The 25,459-nt window shown below is 40.2% G+C and overlaps 1 protein-coding gene across 1 annotated transcript; it reads right to left on the bottom strand.

The window, feature by feature from the left end:
* Window positions 1-4,669: 4,669 nt before the first annotated feature.
* LOC148849843 (rop guanine nucleotide exchange factor 1-like) lies at window positions 4,670-17,312 on the bottom strand. Its single transcript, XM_088946228.1, has 5 exons — window positions 16,638-17,312; window positions 16,276-16,392; window positions 15,660-16,195; window positions 6,664-7,017; window positions 4,670-5,304 (listed from the first exon to the last, which is right to left on the bottom strand). Exons 1-5 carry the CDS (start codon window positions 16,924-16,926, stop codon window positions 4,867-4,869), a joined length of 1,734 nt encoding a protein of 577 aa, XP_088802354.1. The 5' UTR covers window positions 16,927-17,312; the 3' UTR covers window positions 4,670-4,866.
* Window positions 17,313-25,459: the final 8,147 nt, after the last annotated feature.

The following is a 25,459-nucleotide window of genomic DNA, read 5'->3' as shown; positions in this document are numbered from 1 at the left end:
TCAGCTCTGCTACTCCAATTCATCCCACATCTTACTCTTCCCTCCGCCGCCATTGAATACCCACTACTCCCACCTCTCTCTTCATCTCCCATTTACCTCAAAATCCACATGCAGCGATACAATGGAAAAGAGGGCTGGAGGTCTTTGAGAAGACAGAAGAGTGGCTGAGAGTTGGAGACTTCAAAACTGATATCTGAAGGGTTTCATAGTTTGGAGGGAGAAGAGGGCTGGTGGGGAATGTGGAAAGTTTCTGTTTCGTTGACACATCTCGATCCCTGATTCACAACCATCGGCAGGAAAGGAAGATGCACCAACACAAAGAGAGACAAGAGAGAAGAGAGGAAGAAGAAAAGAAAGAAGAAAGAGAGAGAGACCAGAGGCGGAGGGGGCTGCTGCCGCCAACGCTCGGGGTCGTGAATTCAAAGAAGATCAACAGTGATTTTGTTTGAATTCGGAAAAATGGATTTCAGTTTGACCCAGTTTTACTCTATTGCCACCATCATACACTTTTCTGGTTTTTTCTCTTTGTTTGCTTGTTCACCATCACCGGAAGTTGCAGCCGTAAGTTGAGGGCAAATTTAACATTTTGTTTTTTTCGTTAGTTTTTTAATGATGATGTCAGTTACCAGAAACTAGAAACAGTAGGATATTTTAAATAATATATAAAGTAGAGTCTGTCAATTAACTAAATATATGAGTATATACATAATTTTTTACTTTCAGGAAATCTGTGTTTTTCCTTGTCCCATTTATCGCCACTTTCATCTCATGTCCTATAATTCTAGCTAAAAACTCCACGATGATCATTTCAAGGCAAACTGATGGAAGGCGCTATTTATGTGTGTAGCGAATTTTATATATCAATGTTATTGTGTTATTTTATCGTGAGCAAGGCTTTTAAAATTAAATCGGACAATAAAGCGGTTAGGGGTCCAGTTTTTAGATTAAACAATTCAATTGTTTGAATCGAATGGATGATCTGTTCTGACAAAAAAAATAAAAACGGCCAAAATGGTTGAATGGTTTAAATAATTTGACCATCCAAATCAACAATTTACTTATCAAATCACCAATTTTTGTGAAATAACGGTTCGAAATAAAATAAAACTGGTCACCTGATTGATTCTCAAATTTTCCAGTCCAATTTTAAAAACCATGATTATGAGTCTTCTAACAAGAAAAGACAGAGAGTTAAATGATTCTAACCAAGAGGTGACTCAATTGGTATGTTAGCTGATTTATCTGAAGAGAGACTTTGATTCTCGGAACCACCAACTTTGGTATAATGGAATTCAGTGTGGTGTTGCGTTACGGAAGCTGCCCTTATTGCGGATTCATAAAAAATATAAAAAAAAAATTATTCAAATATCGACCAACCATTCAACATGTATCACGCACTCTAACAAATTTTTGTATTTTTTTTTTTATTTTCATGTGAATTGCATGGTAAATATGTCATAGAACTTAGCTAAATTAAAATGTCTGGACAATTCAACCAAATGATAAAATATAGGTGCAACCAAAATGATCATGCTGACCTAATTGAATGGTCAGATGAGAATAAAACCTGTAAAGGAGGAGGAGAGCAGTTGCAGTGTTGAGTTGTTGAGTTAAGACCAGTCGAAGTGTTGAGTTGTTGACAGACAGCAGTTGCAACCTGGGGAAGGGATAACGACCGGTGATAGATACCTTACGGTTATGTTTGGTTTGAAGGAAAACGTAGGGAAATCAATACAAGATTGGTAAAGGTTTCCTTCCTTTCCTTACATTTTCCTTCAAACCAAATATAGCCTAATGTATCTTGATTAGGATTTTGAGAGTTTTTTTATATAATTTTGTTAAGAGAAAATTTCCAATTAGTACCTATTTTGGGTTTAGTGTCACTTTGGTTTCCGAATTTTAAAACGCGATAATTCAATACCTGAACTTTTAAAACATGTCAATTTAGTACTTGCCGTTAACTAGTCCGTTAACCAGTCGTTAAGTGGCATTTAAAAAGACATAAATGCCCTTCGGGTGTCATTTAATTCTCTTTATCAATCATCCAAATATTGATACAAAATGAAGAGTCCTAAATTCTTGTCTCTTCTATTCAAGAAAGTTAGGATTACCAGAATGTCCATTGAGACATGACCCCAACTTTCTTGAATAGAAGAGGCAAGGATTTTGGGTTGTTCAATGGACGATAAAAAGAATCAAATGACACTCGAAGGGCATTTGTGTCTTTTCAAATACCACTCAACGGTTGGTTAACTAGGACACGTATTGGATTGGCACATTTTGAAAGTTCAGCTACTGAATTGTTGCATTTTAAAATTCAAAAAATAAAGTAGCACTAGGCCCAAAATACTGGGTACTAATCGGGATTCTGGAATTTTCCCTTTTATTTAAAATAAAAAAATAAATTAATAAATTACTAGCACATCCCTGCACAATAGAATAGTGTCTATCAAGTCGGAGCCTTGGTGGTCATGCATCTTTTTTTTCTTTTCCTTCTTTTAATTATGAACCAGTTAATGATCATCTCATACTAAGTATTAAGTACGAAACCACTAATCATTTTGTTTGGTAAATTTAATTTGAATTCCTTATTTAATTGAAAAAAAAATTAAATCAGATTTAATTTATAATTGACGACCTATTCTATTTAAAATAATAAAACTAAAACCATTAAAAGTCTTTTATTTGAATTAAAAGAAAATTAATATGAGTCTAAAATCTTTTGAAGTGAGTATATTATTTTATAGGTGGGCACGTGTATAAAGTTAGAATGACTTTTGATATAGAATGTTTTATTTCATATTACATATAATACTATACAAAATTATTTATGTTATACTTTTAGATTATATAAAATATTAAATATAACATGTATTATTATTTTGGTTGAATGTATGTATCTTTGTATGAATAGCCGAGCTAGACTCGAGCTGGGCTAAGATCGGACCAAATTAAGGCTATTACGTTCGGGCCCAACTCATAAAATAAAAAGAAATACCCAGGATTTGGGCCTAAGCCCAACCCGAGAAAAAATCTAAGCCTAGATCGGTCTGAGCCTACACTGGATAGTCTGGACCCACACAAGTTAGCACTTAGCACCCCTAGTAAGGGTCTAGAGTATTCTTTGCAAGGAGGCGAAGTGCCCATAAATTGGGTAACCTCTTTGGTTTGTAACTAAACCATCCAAGGTTCAAAGTATCGACATGTATCGGCCGCCGATACGTATCGTTCTAGGAACCCTTGCGATACGCCCCTACAGTGGGTGTATCGGGGGTCTGACCGTTTTAGGGTGTGGGGGAGGCCTAAACTGGCTCCCCTTAACCAATGTGGAAAAAAATAAAAAAGTACCAAAAGTTGTATCGATTCGCCCGATACACCCAATCAATCGTATCAATATTTTAAACCTTTAAACCATCCAACCTAAGTTCTCTATTGCATACATTGCATTAGTCTAATTATAAATGTTCATTCCCCAAGCAAGAGTTAATTGTGTTATGCCTTAGCATGTCTTTTGTTCCATAGGCATTTATCAAAATGTTGTTATATTATTTTCATCCGTACGTATTGATATTTACAAAAGTGGGTTTTGATTTATATGCACACCACTGTTGGGGGAAGTTTCATTTTAATGCTTCCCCCAATAGTTGAGCATTTATTCACTGTTCTGCACTTTTGTTGATGTGGTGTCTAATGATGCCTAGTGACAACTAATTATTAATAAACAGTTTATCAAGTACTTTTTCTCAATTTTAAAAATAAATTAAATATAAACATTTATTTAATAAACAAAAGCTACCAAATACATACTTAGTGAATAGAGAAACGTGCTATTCTGTGCTTGGCAAGTGTACACCAGTGTACACAAATGTGCCCTTTGCCGCTCTACCTCTAGCATCGGATGCACGACATGAGTAGGACTAGAATGTCGTGCAACTTAGCCAAGAGCTTTGGTCGACTTCATAAGAAGGGTTCTATAACTGATCTAGGAGCATTTGGCATCAGAGCTTATGTACCATGAGTATAGGGTAAAAGAGTAATTATAATCAAATGTAATTAACCAATATAGAAAACCAACAGATATACATATATTTCTATATATTTTATATTATAAATTAATAAATATGTATTATATATATATATATACATTTTTTATAATATATATTATAAAAATTAAAAAACTAAAAAATCAACAAACCAAACCAACAGTTGACCAAACCGATCAACCGGTTAACCAGTTAATTTCAGTTCAATTTCAATTACCGGTTTTCCAAAAATCGGTAGTACCAGTTCGATTAAAAAAAAGGCCTAACCGAACCGTGAGCACCCCTACCTACGAGACTTACCTACGGGACTAGTGGTTGATCTGTCATGCTGAAAAATGGTGGCTCCTAACGGCCAAAATTTTCTCCACCAAATTGTGACAAAGCACTCACTCTTCTTCTATGAAGTGGTTTTGTATCAGTACCACTTTCAGCGCTAAAGAGGTGTTTGGTGCCTCTTAAGTCTTAACTCTGAAGCCCCATGATGGCTGAAGTAAAAATGAGTCTATGACAGCTCTGCATGCACATATATAGTAAACAAAATCCTATTAAGCTTTTTTCCCCTAATTCCTAATCAAGTTAATTTAGAGGAAGAAAATGCTTGTGTCAAAAAAGCGAGAAGCCAGCTGTAATAGTAACATGGATTGGCATTTGGCAAGCAAGAAATGTTCATTTGCTCATGAGCAATGGAAATTTTGAAATATGTTATTCTATTTCTAAAGAATATACAAGATACTTAGATACTACCTCCATAAGCTTAAAGAATGACAAGAGACAAGACCTTTCTTAGGATCGAATTTGGTGGCCTTAATGGTTCCACCATGAATCAATCCCTCTCTGGAGCATATCCAGAATCTTTTCTGGCACTCAGATTTCCAGCGTATGACCATATCCCCCCCACGTCTTCTGTATTCAGTTTCTCTTTTGTATCCTGGAGGTGGTCCCCATGATTGTTCTTGCTTAGAGAAGGATGTATACTTCCAGGGCTTCCGGCAACAGAAGTTGAAGCACAGAAAGTCGGTGCTGTGAATGGAGATGCATAAGGGGATTGCTGAAGCTGAACTGAGAAAGGGCTAGGTGAAATCCGCTTTTGTATGGAAATACCTCCTTTTCCACCCCGGCCATGTAAAGACAAGGAATCTGCAGCAGCGCATTGCTTGGTTGCATCATCTACATAAAGGACATCATCAATCCTCGCCATTATGTTGAAGGCTAAGCTCTCCATCACCCTCGAGTAGCTCTCAAGAATCGACTGCCCCACATCCTACAACAGGAAATAGATTACTCATCTTTCTTTTGGAGAACAAGAGGATGTTATAGCAACTTCAATTCAGAGAGTTGAACACTGAATAACAAAGTCTCCTCCAAACTCAAGACTGCATCTAACAAGCACCAACAGCCCATTCATATACCTGGCTACCTGCTATGTGCCAGTAGGGAAAGTCAGTTGACTGTTAGCACATATTCTATCATCCTAACAATGAAAGATTTCCCTACTTCATAAATTGCTCCGTTGATGGACCAACTGATCAACTTGGATCAGCCAACTAGTGGGTGGGATAACCTAGTGCTTTTATTCTAAGGGACGACTTTGGCAATTCCAACGCCCTAGAATCACCTGTTGTATAAGATTTGGTGATAATTCAAGTGCAGACCTGATAAACAATATCAACCACATGTTGTATTATGAAATACTATAATTCGAGGAAAAAAGGCTGCACGTTTTTGGTTAACAGAATTGCTTCAGTAATGATATTTGCGTTTATATAAACAGTAGGCTCTAATTTATGGTTTTAAAAAACGACCCGAAAACGGAACCGTTCTGGCCACCAATTTCTGGGTTGACAGTTTGATTGTCCGATTTGAACAGATGGCCCATTCTGACAACAAAAAATTAAAATAATAAAAATAATTAAAAATAAAAAACAGCCAAAAATCATTGAATGGGTCAACGGTTCGACCACCCAGGTCAACGGATCATTGACCAATTCAACGGTTTTTGGCCAGGGACCGGGTTTGGGGTAAAACAGAACCGGTTGCCTGGACGGTTCCCGGGCCGAATGGTCCAACCATCCGGATCAACGGCAGTTCGAAAACCATGCTCTAATTGGACCAAATTTTGGAATCAAAAGATATTTGCTTTGAGCTATAGCAATTAGATTAGGGCTGCAAATGGATCGGATTTAACCCAATTTGAATTCAAAATTTCATTCATTTAAGTCAGATTCAAATATCTGATTAACTATTATTGGACCATGACCATATTAGATTAACAAATTTTATCCTGATCCATTTATTAATTGGATTGATTTTAGATATTGCTTTAGATCCAATTCAAATACATATAATAGTATGTTTATTTAACTGTTCAGACCCTTTTTAGATTTTTTTAGTTTAAAGTTATTGAGGATTAAGTGGGATTTAGATAAATCTATTTTTGTCTATTTACAATATATAGTTTTATTGTTTTGTATTTAAATTTGTAGATTTATGCATCTATAGAAGTTTGCCAGGTTTTTTATCAAAACAGATGTTCAAACATAAATCAAATATATGTTTCGCATATCCATTGGATATAAAACTATTCCATGGCGAAAGAAACTAGGGCAGGAAAAAAAAAGACCTTGTTGTATTGGATCTTGTTCATGTCCAGAACAGTCTGCGGGAGACCAGGATACCGTAGCCTTAGGCTTTGTAAGAGAGTTTCTGCTCGTTCAGACAGAAGTTGGCTCTTTTCTCCATCACCAACTAGCCCTTTGACTTTACCACCCCATGATGACCGCCCAGATTTTGTGTGCTTTTTACATTTTTTACGGTCCTTCTGCCTCCAAACATGAATTGAAGCTTCAATTCGGTTTGCTACCTCAAGAGCATGGTGTTCTGATGATAGCTCTAAACAATCAAGAAGACATTCCGGGGAGAATTGGTCTGCAGTTATGTAGCGGTAGATGATCTCACCTAGACAAGCTTTTCCACCCTGCAAAGTTGGCAGGATGCAGGTGAACTTACATATAAGCAAAATACAAATTACAAAATGATGATTGATTTAAAAAAGTAAAAAACAAAAGGCACTACAAAATCATGAGCTGACATCAGGAAGAACTTGACTATATAAACAGTAAGCTCCAATACAGTTCAGCACATTTCTATCTGTTGAAACGAATCATCCATGAAAAATCTCCTCTCCTATTTTATTACAGGTAATAGAGCAGTCAAATATATGATATTGCCAAAGTTCCCCCACGCAGCATCTTCAATTTGCTTTTCATTGCCCTAGGCAGCAGAATTCCATACTTCATTGTTAATAGTATAACAAATTTCAGGTGCTTAATAGATCATAGACAAATAACCAACCACCCATATATTCCGAAGGGGTTAGAAATTGACATAAGTCAAGATGCATTAAGAATAATTTAAACCTAAAAAGTATATATAAATCTCATACCTAAGATATAACTTAACCTCAAACTTTAGTTTGAACTTTGAAGTTAAAAACTTCTGCATGTGTAATGTATTCTTGTAATGCATGGAAGCAATCTTTGAACATCCATTGGTACCTTAGTTCCTGACATAAATCTTGGTAAATTCAAGAGGGCAGTGAAACCATATCAGCTAAACATGATAAAATGAGTCCAAACACACATTCTTCCCCTCAAACTGTTGGATGAGCTCAAACGGATACACCTAAAGATGTTTCTAAATAAAAATCTTATTGTATCTTACAATCTCTATGAATATGGATCTTGATGACAGGTAGGGAAAGTGGTTGAGAAAATCTTAGAAGATGATGATAATACAGGCTGAGAGAATAAAAGAAAATGGTGATTAAAGCTTCATAAAGAATGATGAGCATTCATATTTGTTTAGGTTTAAGAAAAAGACAAATATATGCCTCAATTAGGAGGAGAAATTATCCTTTCGCAAGGTAAGGCCAGATCAATAAGGATTCAGAAGTAGTATCATGATCATTTTGTCTACAATTACAAAAGTGTTTTTGATCAGTAATCAGCAATTACAAAAAACTTTGAAAAAAAAAGAAGGTTATTATTCTATATGGTTGTACTAAAGAGTGACCTTTGAATGCCAGTGTGCCATTACAACAGTGCACATACATCATATGCATTCACCATGATAAAACATCTCACTAAATAGCATAAAGTGTTCAAGCAGAGCAAAAACCTTATTCCATGCCATTATAGTTCATGCATTGGGCATTCTTAGACCGGGTACAGTTGATCATTGTCAGCAAACTTATTTAAGCTTGGTAGAACATGAAAAAACGAGTTCAGAAGGGAATTTCTTCCCCAAATCTTTGGTCCATGAGCTGACACTTAGCCATGACAAAATCAACTGTTATGTTAGTTGAGTTGTAGGTGTAGATGTTAATTAGCAGTTCAAAGCTGGATTACGTAAGATATTACATCTTTCAAAATAGTCCAGATTACACATCAACAATGGAAAACCTACAAATGCTCTATGTGTTATGAGCACCCGCACCACACGGCAGCAGTTGAGGCAGCAGCGTGCACACGACCGGCACCGCATGGCAGCGGCACCATGAGCCGCACGCACACACTGCGTGGCAGCAGCACCGCACGCGCGCACGCGCCACGTGGCAGCGGCACCATGAGCCGTGCTCACACACCTGGAAGCAGCAGCAGAGTGGGGCCCACACGACGGCTCATAGGGTGGGCCCACCCTTATCTGGACACATCAAGAGAATGTGCCTTATCCCTTATCTTGTCCCCTATTCTTAGAAGGAATTGTAGTACCATTAAAAGTAAGTAGTCTAATTAGAAGTAGGAGTTTGAGTCCATTTAGGACTAACCTAGCCGAATCCAACAAGGAACCCTCCTCTTGTAATCTCCTATTTAAGGAGACGCCATTATTGAATGAAGATATCGAATATTCAGTCAAGAAAGAGAGTAGAGGAGAGTTAGGTGATCTCTTGGACAAATCACCCATGAGATGGTCAAGATAGGGCTTGTACACAAGGCCAAGGGCAAGGAAAGATCCGAGGTTCCTGCGGGGGAGCGACCTGTGACGCGATCCTACGCTCGGGCCCATAACATCTTGGTATCAGAGCCTACTGCCATGGGGGAACAAGAGCCACTGTCTTTCAGAGTTCATGAATTGGAGCATACGTTCGGGAGCTGCGTCGCTTGCTAGAAGCGTTCCTCTCCAACAAAGAAAAGAATTCTGAGGGATTAGCCTCTACCAGCAGTCGCTGCACGGACGGGACAGAATCAGCCAATGAACATCAAGCCACCGCACCGATGACTGCAGTTGTCCCCAAGTATAGCCAGCTTGAATTTCCATCTTACGACGGCACCGGAGACCCATTAGGTTGGTTGTACCGCTGCGAGCAGTTCTTCCGCAACCAATGCACGGATGACAGAGACAAGGTCAGCCTGGCATCCTTCCACCTTACGGAAGAGGCACAACTCTGGTTCTATCGCGTGGAGCAAGAAGAACCCGGGCTCAGTTGGGAGCAGTTCAGGTCCTATTGCCTCCTCAGGTTTGGACCCCCGATGACGAGCAACCCGCTGGGTGAGCTAATCAATCTCAAGCAAACGGGAACCGTGACTGAGTATCAATGCCAGTTCCAAACCTTGCTTGCCAGAGCAGCCACGGTTAGGCCAGATCAGCAAGTGGACATGTTCACAGCAAGGCTGGTAGAAGCCTTAAGGGTAGACGTAGAGATGCGCCTTTGAACAGAAGATGCAACTTACTCACGGACCCTTCAGCATTGGACGGCCAGCCACGACTTGGGCACCGTCAAGGCTAGCGGGAGTGTCTACCCCTGCGCCCAACAGGGAGCAGAGGACCCACACCGATAACCCTTCCAGATCAGTATCACAGACAGGGAGCAGTAGGGTGTCACCACCCATCCAGCGTCTGTCCTGAGCCGAGATGGCAGAACAGCGTGCGAAGGGGCAGTGCTTCAATTGCGATGATCTATACTCCACAGGGCATAGATGCAAGAAATTATTCTGCCTTCTAGTAGACGAGACTGAAGAGGATGAGGAAGAGCCATCACCAACTGAACCCGAGATCTCACTCCACGCAATCACAGGGATCAGAACCTCCCAGACAATGCAACTAAGGGCGCCAGTGACGGGGAAACCCGTGCGCATTCTGGTAGACTCCGGAAGTGTCAGGACACAACTACAGGTAGTCGTGGCGAACGGGGAAAGAGTTCACAGCCCCAGTATCTGCAAGAACACCAGAATTCAGGTTGAAAAAGAATCCTTCCGAGCAGATTTATTTGTACTAATCTTGGACGAATTTGACATCGTCCTAGGCGTCAAATGGCTGATCACACTAGGCCCAATCCTATGGGACTTCGCTGCCCTGACCATGAACTTCCACTTAGATGGCAAACCAGTTACTTGGCAGGGAACCCGGACAAGGACCAAGACACAACTACATGCACTCCAGGGGGAGAATTTGCGCACAACTGATGTGGAGAGGCTTCTCACTGATTACTCAGCCGTTTTCCAAGAACCTAAGGGCCTCCCACCTCCTAGAGCCTGCGACCACCGGATCCCTCTAATAGTAGGGTCAAACCCGGTCGTGGTTCGGCCCTATCGCTACCCCCACCGACAGAAAGATGAGTTAGCGAAGCAATGCGCAGATATGCTACAGCAGGGGATCATTCGGCCCAGCCACTCCCCTTTTTCCTCCCCAGTTCTGTTGGTACCCAAACAGGATGGGACTTGGAGATTTTGTGTGAACTATAGGGAACTCAATAGCCGAACTGTCAAAGATAAATTCCCGATCCCCATTGTAGACGAATTATTGGACGAACTCCATGGCGCACAATTCTTCTCCAAATTAGACCTCAGGTCAGGCTATTTCTAGGTCAGGATGTCTTCCGCAAATGTAGAAAAGACAACCTTTAGGACGCATCATGGCCATTTCGAGTTCCTAGTTATGCCATTCGGCCTCTGCAACGCCCCTTCCACATTCCAGGCCCTGATGAATTAGGTCTTCCACTCCCACTTCCGTAAATATGTACTGGTCTTCTTCGACGACATCTTGGTCTATAGCAAGACATGGGTGGAACACATTCAGCATCTACGGGTCGTGCTCGAGCTCCTAAAGCAGCACCGACTCTTCCTTAAAAGATCCAAGTGTTCCTTTGGGGAACACCAAGTCCTTTACCTTGGACATGTAATCAGCGGGCAAGGTGTAACTGTGGACAGCTCCAAAATTCAGGCCATCAAGGACTGGCCCCAGCCACAGTCCGCCAAGACCTTCCGTGGGTTCCTAGGGCTAACAGGGTACTACCGAAAGTTCGTACAGAATTACAGCCTGTTAGCAGCCTCGCCTACCAACCTGCTCAAGAAAAATGCCTTCCACTGGGATAGCACAGCCGATGCAGCCTTCGTAAGCCTAAGGGAAGCCCTCTCTTCCACACCAGTCCTCCAGCTACCGAACTTTGATCTTGAGTTCACAGTCGAGTGTGATGCTTCCGGCACAGGCATAGGAGCCATCCTTCAGCAGCAAGGGCACCCGATAGCCTTTTTCAGCCGCAAGCTAGCTAACCGCCATCTCAAATTACCCACCTATGAACGCGAGCTCATTGGCCTAGCCAAGGCAGTACAACACTGGAGGCCATACTTGTGGGGCAGACCCTTCGTCGTCAAAATAGACCACTACAGCCTCAAATACTTGCTGGAAAACGACTGACCACCTCCCCACAGCAACATTGGGTCAGCAAGCTTCTGGGTTTCGATTTCTGAGTGGACTACAAGGTAGGATCCCTGAACCGTGCAACAGATGCCCTGTCCCGACGAGAAGAAGATAGTATGCTCCTCCATGCGATCTCCCAACCACGAGCCACCCTGCTAGAAGACATTCGTAACACACTGCCACAATCACCAGAATGGAACGACTTGGTCCAACAAGTACAGTCTGGGTCTGCTAACCCGAACGGATCTCTCCACGATGGGCTGGTGCTCTACAAAAAGAAGATCTACCTACCCGCCGATTGCCCCCTAATTCCCTCCATCATCGCCAGCATACACCACTCGACACACGAGGGTATCCAAAAAACGCTGCATCGTATTCACGCTGACTTCCACTAGCAAGCTATGAGGGCCTCGGTGCGGGACTTTATCCAGAACTGCGCAGTTTGCCAACAGCAAAAATGGGAAAATCTACATCCCACAAGCCTGCTCCAACCTCTCTCCCTCCCAACACAGATCTGGGCCGATATTGCCATGGATTTCATCGAAGGGCTACCCAAAGTCGGGGGGAAGTCAGTCCTGTTCGTGGTAGTGGACCGGTTCTCCAAATATGCTCACTTCCTCCCTTTATCCCATCCTTATACCGCAGTCTCGGTCGCCCACACCTTCTTCACCCACATTTTTCGCTTACATGGACTCCCCGAGTCCATCGTCAGTGACCGGGACCCGATCTTCACAAGCACATTCTGGAAGGAACTCTTTAGATTACAAGGCACGGCCCTCGCCTTCTCCTCAGCCTACCATCCACAGTCAGATGGCCAAACGGAGGTGGTGAACCGGGCAATTGAGATGTACCTTCACCGCTTCGTGGGTGGCCAGCCATGGCGCTGGGTGGAGTACCTCCCGTGGGCTGAATACTACTACAATACATCTTATCACTCCTCCCTTGGAATGACTCCCTTCAGAGTTGTGTACGGTCGAGATCCTCCACGCCTTCTGTCCTACAAGCCGAGCTCAACACGGTTGGAAGAAGTGGACCGCAGCCTCCAAGCTCGCGATGCCCTCCTGGCTGAAGTCTCCTTGCGCTTACAGCAGGCGCAGGCACAGGCACGTATGAAACACGCCTACGATCAGCAGTACCGCGAAGTCACCTTTGAACCGGGGCAATACGTTTGGCTGAAACTCTGACCATATAGGCAGTTGTCTCTCAGGCGTCGGGGGCCCCCTAAGCTGGCCCCCAAATTCTACGAGCCCTTCAAGATTCTAAGGAAGATAGGAAAGGTAGCTTATCAATTCGAGCTCCCGGAGCACAGCAGGATCCACGACACCTTCCATGTGTCCCTCTTAAAGCTTTATGTTGGCATTCCTCCCGACCATGTGCCTCCCCTACCCCCTTTGCAGGACGACAGACCTATCCTCCAGCCCGGCGCCCTCATCCGGTCCCGCATCCATCAAGGCACCTTCGAGGTTTTAGTAGAATGGGAGGGACTACCTCCAACAGAGGCCACCTGGATCCCTTGAACCGATCTCCACAACGCCTATCCAAACCTCGAGCTTGAGGACAAGCTCGTAGTCCAGGAGGGGAGTGATGTTATGAGCACCCGCACCACACGGCAGCAGTTGAGGTAGCAGCGCGCACACGACCAGCACCGCACGGCAGCGGCACCATGAGTCGCGCGCACGCACTGCGCGGCAGCGGCACCGCACGCACGCACGGCGCGGCAGCAGCACCGCGCCCACGCGCCGCGCGGCTGCGGCACCATGAGCCGTGCGCACGCACTCGGCAGCAGCAGCAGAGCGGGGCCCACACGACAGCTCATAGGGTGGGCCCACCCTTATCTGGACACATCAAGAGAATGTGCCTTATCCCTTATCTTGTCCCCTATTCTTAGAAGGAATTGTAGTACCATTAAAAGTAAGTAGTCTAATTAGAAGTAGGAGTTTGAGTCCGTTTAGGACTAACCTAGCCGAATCCAACAAGGAACCCTCTTCTTGTAATCTCCTATTTAAGGAGTCGCCATTATTGAATGAAGATATCGAATATTCAGTCAAGAAAGAGAGTAGAGGAGAGTTAGGTGATCTCTTCGACAAATCACCCACGAGATAGTCAAGATAGGGCATGTACGCAAGACCAAGGGCAAGGAAAGATTTGAGGTTCCTGCGGGGGAGCGACCCGTGACGCGATCCTACGCTCGGGCCCATAACACTATGATTACCCAAGTCTCCCTGCTTTCAAGCACTTGTGATACCTATAGTTACCACAAGCAGATAGACATCTTATATTGCTCCTGCAATTAAGTAGAAGTTGATCTATTGATTGGACAGGCTTTAGGGAAATGTAGCCCTCTAGGCCTTGAATCACTGTTCAGGTTGATCTTCCTTTAATTTATACTAACACATCATTGACTTTACCAAACAAAGCCACCAGGCAATTCCACTAGATCATAACAACCTTCTCAAGTTCTTCTATTAGGATACAGAACCTAATGAACTGACTGGCTTGTACTCAAGCATAAAGACAACCCAAGCCTGCATGCTTCTCTATCAACTCAGTATACTTCCAATCTTGTTAAGCTGACTGAAATATGCAAGTGAAAATGCTGAAATCTGTAGTGCACTTACACTTAGAACCTAGTTTTTCATCAATTTTACAATAGTAGGTAACTCAGGTAGAATAAATCAGTTTGACCTAAAAGGATGCCAATGGTTCCATTTCATATTATAAATATAATGATCAAAAAACTAGAAGGCCAAAAGTTATAGACTATAAGCTACAACGTCCAAAGAATAAATCAAAAAATTGCAGCTACAGATTACAAGCAATTATAACAACAAAAGTAGTGAGCTGGGCTTTCAGAATTATAATCATTCTAAACACATCGACGGACACACACCATATATCCAATGACCACAAATAACCTCACTTTATATTATATATCAGAAGTTCATTTCCAAAATCCTCTCACCTCTCTTGCCTTAGCAACCATCCACTGCAGCACCTTCTTTTTTTTTGTTTTTTGTTTGTTTTTGATGAATATCCACTGCAGCACCTTCTCCCACAACTTCCCATACAAAGAAATATTTTATGCTCTTGATGACAGGATTCTTTGGGAGAACATGAATAACTGAGAAGGGTACCTACTTCATTTTGAAACAAACACTTCTTGCCACTGCAGCACCTTCTCGAGGATAAAATAAATTCCAACAAGCAAGTCGGATTTGTAAATCAGACCACAGCAAATTATGATACTTAACTAAACTTCAAAAAAAAAAGGCTCATCAGTTCAATTATCTCTATCAAACAACAGCCTATGTGGCTTGGGCAAAGAGTATGCCTTTATATAAAGGGTAACTAGATGATCAGACTAATTCTTGCTGCCAGTTATGGTACTCCTTTCATAACCAGGTTGAATGTCCCATAGAGAGAAAACATGAAAAATGTACTAATTTGCTATTCCGTTCATTCACATATTGACCCTAAACCAACTCAGAGATTATCCAATTTCAACAGTTTCCTAGCTACCTAAAGTTGGAAAATGTGAAGGGATTTACAAAAAATATTCATAAAAAGAAATAAAAGACCAGGATCACAGGCAACAACCTCTAATTAACATTTCATCTAAAAACTTGAACAAATTGCAATAAACAAATAACAGATGTGGAAAACAATTTTTGACCCAAGAAAATGTATGACATTGCATCCTGCAGATTACAAGTGTTGACTTCTACAAGCAGTGCCTAGCATGTGAATACCATATAACCTCAAAGAACAAGCTATGTTGGCATCTACGCACAAGTTCATCAATGTACCACCAAGAGAAATGTATTAGCTCTTCTCATCTCAGTTTCTTTTGCCCCTCACCAAATTGGAAGTCATTAAATATCGATCAATTTTCAATAATTGAAATTGCTTCTACGGTTCTACCTTTGGCAAGCTCTCCAAGTACACATTTGGAATCTCCATCTCAGCAAGCACACTGCTATTGATTGCCATGGCCGCTTTAAGGATTTGATTTGTGCAGTCCCTACACTGCTGCAATCTCTTCCTCGCATCTTCAGACAAACCATTAGGTGGGACCCTAGGGCACGGGAGCCACCACTTCTCTTCCTGCCTCATAGAAGGCCTCCCAAAAGTAGATGATGGACAATAATCAACATCATCTGCATCAGCAACAATTATGCTGCGATCGACATACCAAAACTCGGTGTCCTCGAAGCTATCAAGCATAGTAAGCAACATAGCGTCAAGCTTCTTGAGAGCCGGGAGGTTTATGCATAGATCTGAGCGCGGCCGAGTCACCATGACCTCGAAGGTCCCACCTCCTGGGAACTCTTGTAATGAAGGAACGAGCTCCACTATGGAATCGCTCACACATAAGAGCCATTCCATCTCTCTGCACCACATTGCCATCTTCAGCGGTGCCAATGGCTCCAACCTCCATAGCTCTCCGAACACGGTAGCTGCCATTTTTGGCCCCTTAAATAATACATAAATAGAAATCTTAACAGAAATTGAGAAAAGCACTGCAAAATAAACCAACCTGAGAGATTCGTAATGGCATTGGAGATAGCGAGAGCAGTACAGACTCCCTTCCCTCCACCTGACATGTCTTCTCCAAGAAGAAGCTTGGCGAACCGCTCCTTCATCATCTCAACTTCTGCAAACAGCACGACTAAAAAAACATTAAAAAGGAAAAAAACGATAAATACAGAAGAGCAGGGGGAAAGGCAAAGATGCAATGATGCTAAAATGCGCCAGTGCAGATAGTTGCTTCTAAGAGAAAAATAGGTCCGAAATGTGAGTCTTAGGCAGCAGGATACCAAATTAGTTCCAAAGAGAATGAAAAACATACAACAATTCCAAGGAAAAATGATAAGATTAAAAAAATCAAGTAAGACAAACCAGATAAATCTGCCTCCCTTTTCTCGGGCTTCTCCTCCCAAAACACCACATCTCTCCCGCCGATGACAGGTAACATCAGTGGCGGCGGAGGAAAAGCAGAATTCGCTGGCAAAAGGTGGGCAGGAAGCGGGGAAGACGAAAGAGAACTGGAAGCACCTTCGGCATCGTAACGCTGGCAAGAGAAACTACTTGAACTCTCCGACTCACTGACGTCGGCACTCAAGCTATAGCTCCCAAACCGCTCGCTCTGTTGATCGAAACCATCTTCGGATTCGGAAGCACTCCCCATTGATAACAAACCCAGAAGTTCTGATTTTCCTCTGAAGTTCACCAGCGAGCAGAAATTTCAACAGTCCATTTCATTCCTCCGACGAGTAAAACCACTGAATCTGGTTGGGGGAGATGGCGCTCATGATCTGAAAATTGTAGAATCGTTTTGTAGTAAGAAAGAGAAAGAGGGAGATGCTGAAAAAGGAAAAGCAGGCAGCAGCAGCAGAGGGGATAAAGCACGCCCAAGTTTTCTACCAGCAAACTCCTGTCTGATTTCTCTCTCTCTCTCTCTAATGCCGCAAAAGCAAAAGAGACGCCATTTGTGGGTTTCTTTCCGTAGGAATAGTCCTTACTCCTTATAATCCCGACGTGATTGATGATTCTTTCGAGTTTTGGGTTTCGACTACGCAATAGGAAATACCCAATCCTACAAAGTCGAGTAGAAATCAGCAACTCCCGTTGGAGCAGCGCTGGGCTAAAACCGTGTGAAATCGGTGTAGGCCATGTGGCCTCAACTTACGTCAGGTGGGCTAAATTAATACATCAAGGGCCGTGATTTCACGGTTTTAGCACAGGCTACTTCGTTATCGGCTTCAGTCAGTGCAAGGCCTGTTCGTTCGAACAGCCTTTAAAACCTTGCATCGGGAACATCTCGTACTTCTGCGCTTCATTTCAATGGTCAATAGTCTTGGAGTGCACTGATTTTTTGCGGCAAAGTAAGAATGGCACGCGTAGGATACAGGACCAATGACGATACACGACGTCAGCTCCGCCAACGTGGTTCCACCTGTCGAACGCTTCGACGATGTCCCAATCTTCATTCAATCGATGATGTTGGCATGCCACGTCATCAGTGTTCAACACGTGTAAAAAGCTTAAATGGACTGGTGTAAAATATTACGAGTGGAATTGTAGAGGATTCAAACTCGCTACGACCTTGGGATCCACGGCGGATACAAGTGAAAGAGCGTAGTTGCTTTTTTTTTTGGAGGAAACTGTCAACTGTTAAGACGGTGATCATATTTTAGTTCCTGTCTCTGAAATGACAGTTATAACCTTTGGTTTTCCCACTGACACTCGATAATGTTGGGGTACCGTAGTCCGTATAAGAGTTATTACTTGTTTGATGAATTTGTGTAGTGGAAATATGGAAAGGATCAGAAAATTAAAATCATTCAATTAACTCCTTGGAAGTAGGGGTGCTCACGGTTCGATTGTGGGGCATTTCTTTTAACCGAATCGTTAGTAATGGTTTTTGGAAAACCAGTAATCAGAATTGAACCGAAATTAGTTGGTTAATCGGTTGGACGATTTAGTTAATTATCGTTTGGTTTGTTGGTTTTTTGGTTTTTTAGTTTTTATAATATATATTATAAAAGTATATATATAATATTATATTTTAAATAATAAATAATATATTTATATATAATATATATTTATTAATTTATAATAAATAAAAAATATATAATATATAAAAATATATATATACCGGTTGATTCGATTAACCATCAATTTTTTATATTAATTAGCCAAAACCAAATAAATACCTTCAGTTTTTAAAAACACTGGACCGAAACTGAACTGACCAATTTAATTAACTGATTTTTCGGTTAACCAATAGTTTGATTTGGTTTTGATCAATTTTTTGGTTATTTTGCTCACCCCTACCTGGAAGAGAGTGAGTAAATCTAACATGATCAAAACATTAAGCCAAGCTGCAAAGGAGGAGGAGGGTGGCCAGATGGGATCGTCACTCTTGAGTCTCTCCTTACAATGAGAGACATAAATAACAAATAAAGAGATAGGATTAGGTTGAGCGGGCTATGAAACCAATTATAACACTTTATATCAGTTGTAAAATACATGACTCCCATAACTATTCAACCACTCAGCTTGGCCCCATTTATAGCAAAGTGATGAGATGGTTGAGCATATTACAAATTTTCTATAAAATTATATAAGTTGCCGGTTTAATTGTTTTATTGCAAATGAGGCATCAAGTTCGCCTATGATTAAGTATTTTCTTTATCACGAGTAAACTTAAAGAATAGAAAAAAAAATCATAAATAGTGAGTGGGCCTATAGAAAAAAAAATCATAAATAGTGCCTGTGACTTATATGTGAGGCAACGAGGTTAGTTTTAATATTTTTTTCTCTGGTAGACGTACAAATGGGCTGGCTTTTTCCAAAAGAAAAAGGGGAAAAAAGATAAAAAGGGGTAGCCTCCCCCAAATCTAGTGGGTTGTGTTGGGTTGGAGATGAATCCATCCACTAAGCATCAATGTCCTCTCATGCATGATTTATTGCAATTTCCTTTTTTTCAGGTGCAAGTGGATTAGTTCAAATAATTAGGGGTATATAATATAACCTAATAAGAATATGAGAAGCTTCAATTCCATGTGATATCGGACGAATATATAAATGCATGGATTTGATTTTTTTTTTATGTTTTTGTGCTTTATGGGGCTACACAACAGCGGTAGTCTATCCCCGCCCTTAACCCCCAATCAAGATGGCAGCAGTATTTGATCTCAGGTCTCTATTTGGATAAATAAGACTTTATGAGTTTAAATTTGATTTGTTTTATATATCATGATATCCTATATATTTCTATTAAATTAATATAAATTTACACAAATATATCTAAAATAAGAAAATGTATAACCAAATCACCTTTAAGTATATATTTGGCATCAATATCTAATATGTGGGTTGGAAGTATCGTTTTCTGAGAAAACGGTGTCTTTTTTTTGTTTGAAAATATTGTTGTAGATAGGATGTTTCCTGGAGCAACAACAATAATTTCTGTATGGTACTAATGCTTCATAGTTGTTTTCAGTATTAGTACCCATTATAGGAAGTCCATGTCACAGTCATATCATGTCTTCGTTAATAGCAACAAAGCTCCAATAAGAGAAAATATCAAATTCGATGTTGCTCCAAACCATGCCTTCTCAATTTCCAAGGCATAACTTGGACATCTTTTTTTATAGAAAAACAGTTCTAAACATATGAACATTTTCTAGAGCACCGTTTTTTCTAATGTAGCAATAATGTATCACCGTTTTCTGGAGCAACGTCATTGATGCCAAACAGATGCTAAATATATGAATTGAACAATTTATTTTACTCCTGAGATTGATAAAAATCAAATTTAGATGAAATAGATAATTGATTGTTATACATTAAACTTGACCATGTACAGTTTTGACTGAAAATCATTGAAAACTTTTCCCCAAGTGTCTGTTTCTCTCCTATTTTCTATCAAACCAAACCATGCGTTGTAGCAGCTCCCTACCACTGATCATCTCACATTTCACAATCCCTAAATTCGACACATAGAATAGGACTCCACACGATGCACACAATTGCACATTCCAAATCCAATCCGTGATTATGTGGTACCAAGAAACTTCTGCAAGCCTCCCAACCACTAATGTGTTATTTCTTTTGGCTATAATCAAACCTGCAAGGCTGCAATTTGACCAAATACAGTTTGTAGATTGTCCATTTTCGAATTGACCAAAGTACCCAATGCTTCCCCTCCCCCACCTAAGAATTTAAGGAATGAGTATGTTTTTAATTACTGACAATATAATCTTTGATGGAGTAAAATAGCAAATTAGGTACTCGACTTGAGGTAGGTTATTTCATATAAGCTCAATTTGGAAGGAGTACAAATATAAATATATAGAGTAAAACCTTATATTTTTTTATTACTGTTTGTATTTGTACTTTTGTTCTCATTTCAAACTAAGCCATAGGGACAAGATTTCCTGTTTTTTACTTTTTTTTTTTACTTATACTGAAATCTCTCCTCGCTTCTCGCTTTTTAAATTGTACCGACTGTGGTGTCTGTCTTCCGTCCGCTAACAATCGCTCAAGATCCATTCAAGCTACATCACAATTTGCTGAAATTTTTTAAAAGCCTAAATTTATAATTGCCTCTTTGGCTTTCACTTGGAAAAATTGGCTTCAAATGTCATCTCAAGTTGTACAATCAATCCGTACGTTAAAAAATAGGGGTATAAATGCAGCAAATTCAAATCGAATCATTATTTTAGGTAATTAATAAATGTATAAAATAAGTATTTTATTTATATAAAGTATATAAATTATTTATATAATTTAATTATTATATGTAAATTATATAAGATATTTAAATATTTCATATATTATATATAACAATTAGATAATCGATCGAATTTGAATATTTATCGAAGTTATGTCTGGATTCGAATCCGATTAATTATTCATTATAATAGGATATTCGAATTTGATCAATTAAATATTCAAATTATCCAAATTCAATTTGATTATATCAAATATCAAATTTAAAATTGGATTTTTGAATATCGTTAGCACCCTATTAAAAAACTTTAAAAGAAAAGTAAAAGGCTCCTTAAGTTTAGTTTTATGAGAGGTTTCACCTATATCGATTAACAAAATAAAGCACGAGCAATTAATGACTTAGTAACTTCTCCTTGCTATTGTAAAGCTTGTGAAGTCAATCTCTCCTTTGACCATATTTTCCAACTCTTCTATTGAAATCATGGCTTTCAAAATCAGACCAAATTTGACGGTTAGACCGGAAAAACTGGGAACCGGTCAAGTGACCTATTCCATTTTTCCCCAAAACCGGATATTTGCAAAAAAAACATTGATTTGGTTAGCAAACCACTGATCCGGGCGGTTGAACTGTTCAATGGTTTTGACCATTTTTTTTGTTAGAACATGTCGATCGTTCAGTTCGAACGGTCAGACCATTCGACCTAGGAGCAGACCCCTGATCGGTTCGTTCTCCGGGTCGGTTTTAAAAACCTTGATTGAAACTACTAGTCTTAGAATTCATGGTGTTCCATATAAAATCATAGCAGACCTCAACAAATACATATGTACCTTTCTTAGGTTTCACTTTTTTGAATCATATCCAGTGCTGCTACATGCGTACTTAAAATACATAAATAAATTGTTCGGAAAAGTACGAACGGGCTTAATGGAGATTTCTGATTTTCATTACAAATCTATAAGCATTCAAAAGGTCAAAAAACTACATTCTATGCACCATACCAGCTCGTGAATTGACATCAATTCCGAGCTGGCACCTACCCCAACTGTACTTTATGCCTATGAATTCTGACATTGGGATGAACCACCATTCTCCCTAAATTGTTACACTTTCAATCATTTTTGTGTAAATTAGTGCTTTCAAGCCGTCGTGATTTGGTTGGTTGAATTGTTGGAATTGTCACCCAGCTTTGTTTCTAGGTTTGGTTTCTATTGAAATCTACATCAAAAAATGTTGACCTGATCAAAAACAGTCTAGCTCGGGCAATTCAACTATTGATCTATTCAACCAGGTCACTAGCTCGGGTTGCACACTTAATGCATGTATAAACTTATAGAAGCCATAACTTTGTACTTTAAAGTCCGATTAGGGTGATCTTTTTTTATTTATTTTGGGAAATTTTTTGAGATCTATGTGTCCCAAGGAGCTGTAAGTGCCTTGTCGTGCTATTTTCACAAAAAAAAAAACTTTTGTTGGGCCTCAAATTGCAAATTTTAGCATTTTTTACAAATAAAAAATGAATATTGAATTAAAATATAAATTAAACATAAAATAATATTTGCATATACATGCATTACATCTTAAAAAAGCATACATTTTTAATGATAAAATTAGGGTTGTTCACAAATAAATCCAAACCGACCAACCCGGCCCGACCCAACCCGATTTGGTCGATTTTTCTTCACTACCAGTCGGTTTTAGGTTGCAAAGATGAGCAAACTGACAATTCGGTTATGAAAACTGAAATCGAATCGAACCGGACCAAGTTATGTGAAAAATATATATATTCTGAAAAAGTATTTGTTAAATATAGATATTTTAGTTTTAAATAATAAATATATATCTGAAAAAATATATATTCTGAAATATATCAGATATATATTTTTAGAAATTAGAAAATATATTTTGATATATTTGTATATATGTTTTGGTTTAAATATATATTTCTAGAAAATATATTTCAAAATATTATATATAATATTAGCACTTTGACTTCATGTGCATTGTGCAAGCTTAGAGTTGGTTGAAACCCAAACTGACCCAAACCGACTCAAACTGATCAGGTCGGTTTTACTTAATAGAGGGTCAGTTTTGGTTTGGTCTATAGGTAACTCGACCAGGTCAGGTCGGTTGAAAAAACACTACTAAACCGACCCAACCCGACCCGTGAACAGCCCTAAATAAAATACATTTTTATACCTACCTACCTACACAAATACACACATGCACACACACACATACATATATATTCAGCCTCTAGATCGGTTTTTACATCGGTGTAAACGATTTGGGTGCAATTTTGATTTCTTTTTGTTTTAAATTTTACGTTGTTTTGTTTGATTGCACTATAATTGAAGCAAAATAAGACATGAAGTAGTGCAAATAAAGGTGATATTTGGCATTGATGCCAATTTCTTAGAAATTGATGCCATGTGGGAAGTGGGATCCACATAAGAATTTGAAGACTCATGATTTTTCCATTGTTTGGTTGGCCGATTATGCTTACTTTTGGGAAATCAGCAAAAAATCAATCCCTGAAATTGGCCTGGGCGAGGGTTTACCAGATTTAGTGATTCGCCGATTTTCATGTGATTTCGATATTTGTTGGGTGAGGTGGCATCCTACGTGGCAGGGGGTGAGAAGGTGTTCCAATGCTTTAGTGAAAAATAATCGCTCTTAAAAATAAATACAAAACAATCTCAAAAGTGAATTCTAAAAAAATCGGCTAACATTGGAGAAAATGATAGCAAATAACAAAAAAGAATGATTTTTAGAAAATTACTGATTTCAGTAATCTCGGATTTTCAGAAAATCAGATGTGAAGATTCATCATCAATGCCAAACATCACCAAAGTTCAACGTCTTTGTACTAGTGCAAATAAAGTTGAGCTGCAACCAAATGTAGAGTTATGGTTAAAAAATCTATGAATGGAAATTGATGGAGCGCGATCCGACCGGTCTTAGCTGTCCGCTGCCTTGCTTCCGAATGGGGTAGCAGGAAACCTGAAACGGAGGAGATGGAGAAGCTCCGGGGGGAACCCGGTGTAGAGGCTCTGAAGCTCAAGTTAGAATCCTTCAAAAGCAAGGTAATACCAGATAGCGCAAAGTTTGCATTCCTCCGTTGTCGGGGGGCAGGGGGCTCTTATAGTCATTTCGTGCACTCGTCCCGAGGCCCTTGTCAGGTCGGGTATGATTACTCTTGTGTTTGTCAATTCGGTCGTCGTCCTTTCTGCTGAGACAGAACCGTCACTACCTAACCGTCTTTCTAACTGGAGATGGCGGTGGCAGTGGCGGTGGCAGGTGGCCGTTTAGAGTGCTGCCGCCAAACGTCAGATCCCAAGTCAGTCAGGCATGGCGCCCTCGGGCACGGACTTCCCTAGTGTCAGGCATGGTACGACTTGTTTGGTTTTGGTGCCCAGAAGGTGATGCGAAGTGCTGAGCGAGGCGGTCTTGAGCTCGGAGGTATCTATAGGGCAGGTCAATTCGGCGAGGTGTATCCCGAATTGTTACAAGGTGGGTCAGTTCGGCGAAGTGTATCCCGAGCTGTTACAAGGGTCGGTTCGGCGAAGTGTGTCCCGAGCTGTTACAAGGTGGGTCAGTTCGGCGAAGTGTATCCCGAGCTGTTACAAGGTGGGTCAGTTCGGCGAAGTGTATCCCGAGCTGTTACAAGGGTCAGTTCGGCGAAGTGTGTCTCGAGCTGTTACAAGATGGGTCAGTTCGGCGAAGTGTATCCCGAGCTGTTACAAGGGTCAGTTCGGCGAAGTGTGTCCCCTTGTTCCCGCCTAGGCTTGACCCCTTTTGCCGAACTGTTGTTTCTGCCACGTGTCACATAATAGAGAGGTCGGGCTAAACCTTACTTCATCAGAAATATAAAGGAAAATCATTTGGAAAACAATAAAGCTTCATTGACAAAGTGGTTGCTTGTTCTCAACAATGTTACCAAAATCTATATGTGCTAGTAAAATTCGGCCCTTCAACGATATCCAAAAATCCGAGGCCCAATCCAATGTCTGATCCAATTTATCGGATTCAGATGATGTATCCGGTTACAGTCCTGCGTGAAATATGTTCTAACTACAATCATGTGAAGAGATGATCGAAGAAACATCTTAAATAAAGAAAGCAAGTATCAGAAATATTACTTTGACAGCCTTTAGTCCTTCACTCGGGGTCTTGGGCTCCAAGAAGAGTAAGCAATAAATAAACCAGCTGTGTCTTTGAGACTAGCAACGTGGATTATAACCGGATTGTCGCCCGTTATAAAAACATTAAAATAACCTCTCCCATAAATTAATTTATGATCAGAAGAAGAATAAAAACCGTTAACTTTTTTAATTTGTGGTGAACTTTTTCTTTCCTTCAGATCAGTTTGGAAGGAGTACATAAATACAAATTTAAAGAGTGTAAAATCTTGTATTTTATATTATTTTATATTAATACTGTATATATTAATATTTATACTTCTTCCAAAGTGAGCCTTTAA

Source organism: Nelumbo lutea, chromosome 5 (genome assembly GCF_056320005.1).
Source record: "Nelumbo lutea isolate HS-2025 chromosome 5, American lotus-T2T, whole genome shotgun sequence".
Classification (NCBI taxonomy): domain Eukaryota; kingdom Viridiplantae; phylum Streptophyta; class Magnoliopsida; order Proteales; family Nelumbonaceae; genus Nelumbo; species Nelumbo lutea.
The sequence above is the reverse complement of the archived record's forward strand: the minus strand, read 5'-3'. Positions and strand labels throughout refer to the sequence as shown.

What these genes read in the sequence shown, in the direction of transcription:
- LOC148849843 (XM_088946228.1), bottom strand. Translation starts at nt 16,926, where the DNA reads ATGGGGAGTGCTTCCGAATCCGAAGATGGTTTCGATCAACAGAGCGAG. An exon ending in TGCCATTACGAATCTCTCAG is followed by an intron (nt 16,196 to 16,275) that starts GTTGGTTTATTT and finishes CAAAAATGGCAG; the next exon opens with CTACCGTGTTCGGAGAGCTA. An exon ending in ACAAGATCCAATACAACAAG is followed by an intron (nt 5,305 to 6,663) that starts GTCTTTTTTTTT and finishes TTCCTGTTGTAG; the next exon opens with GATGTGGGGCAGTCGATTCT.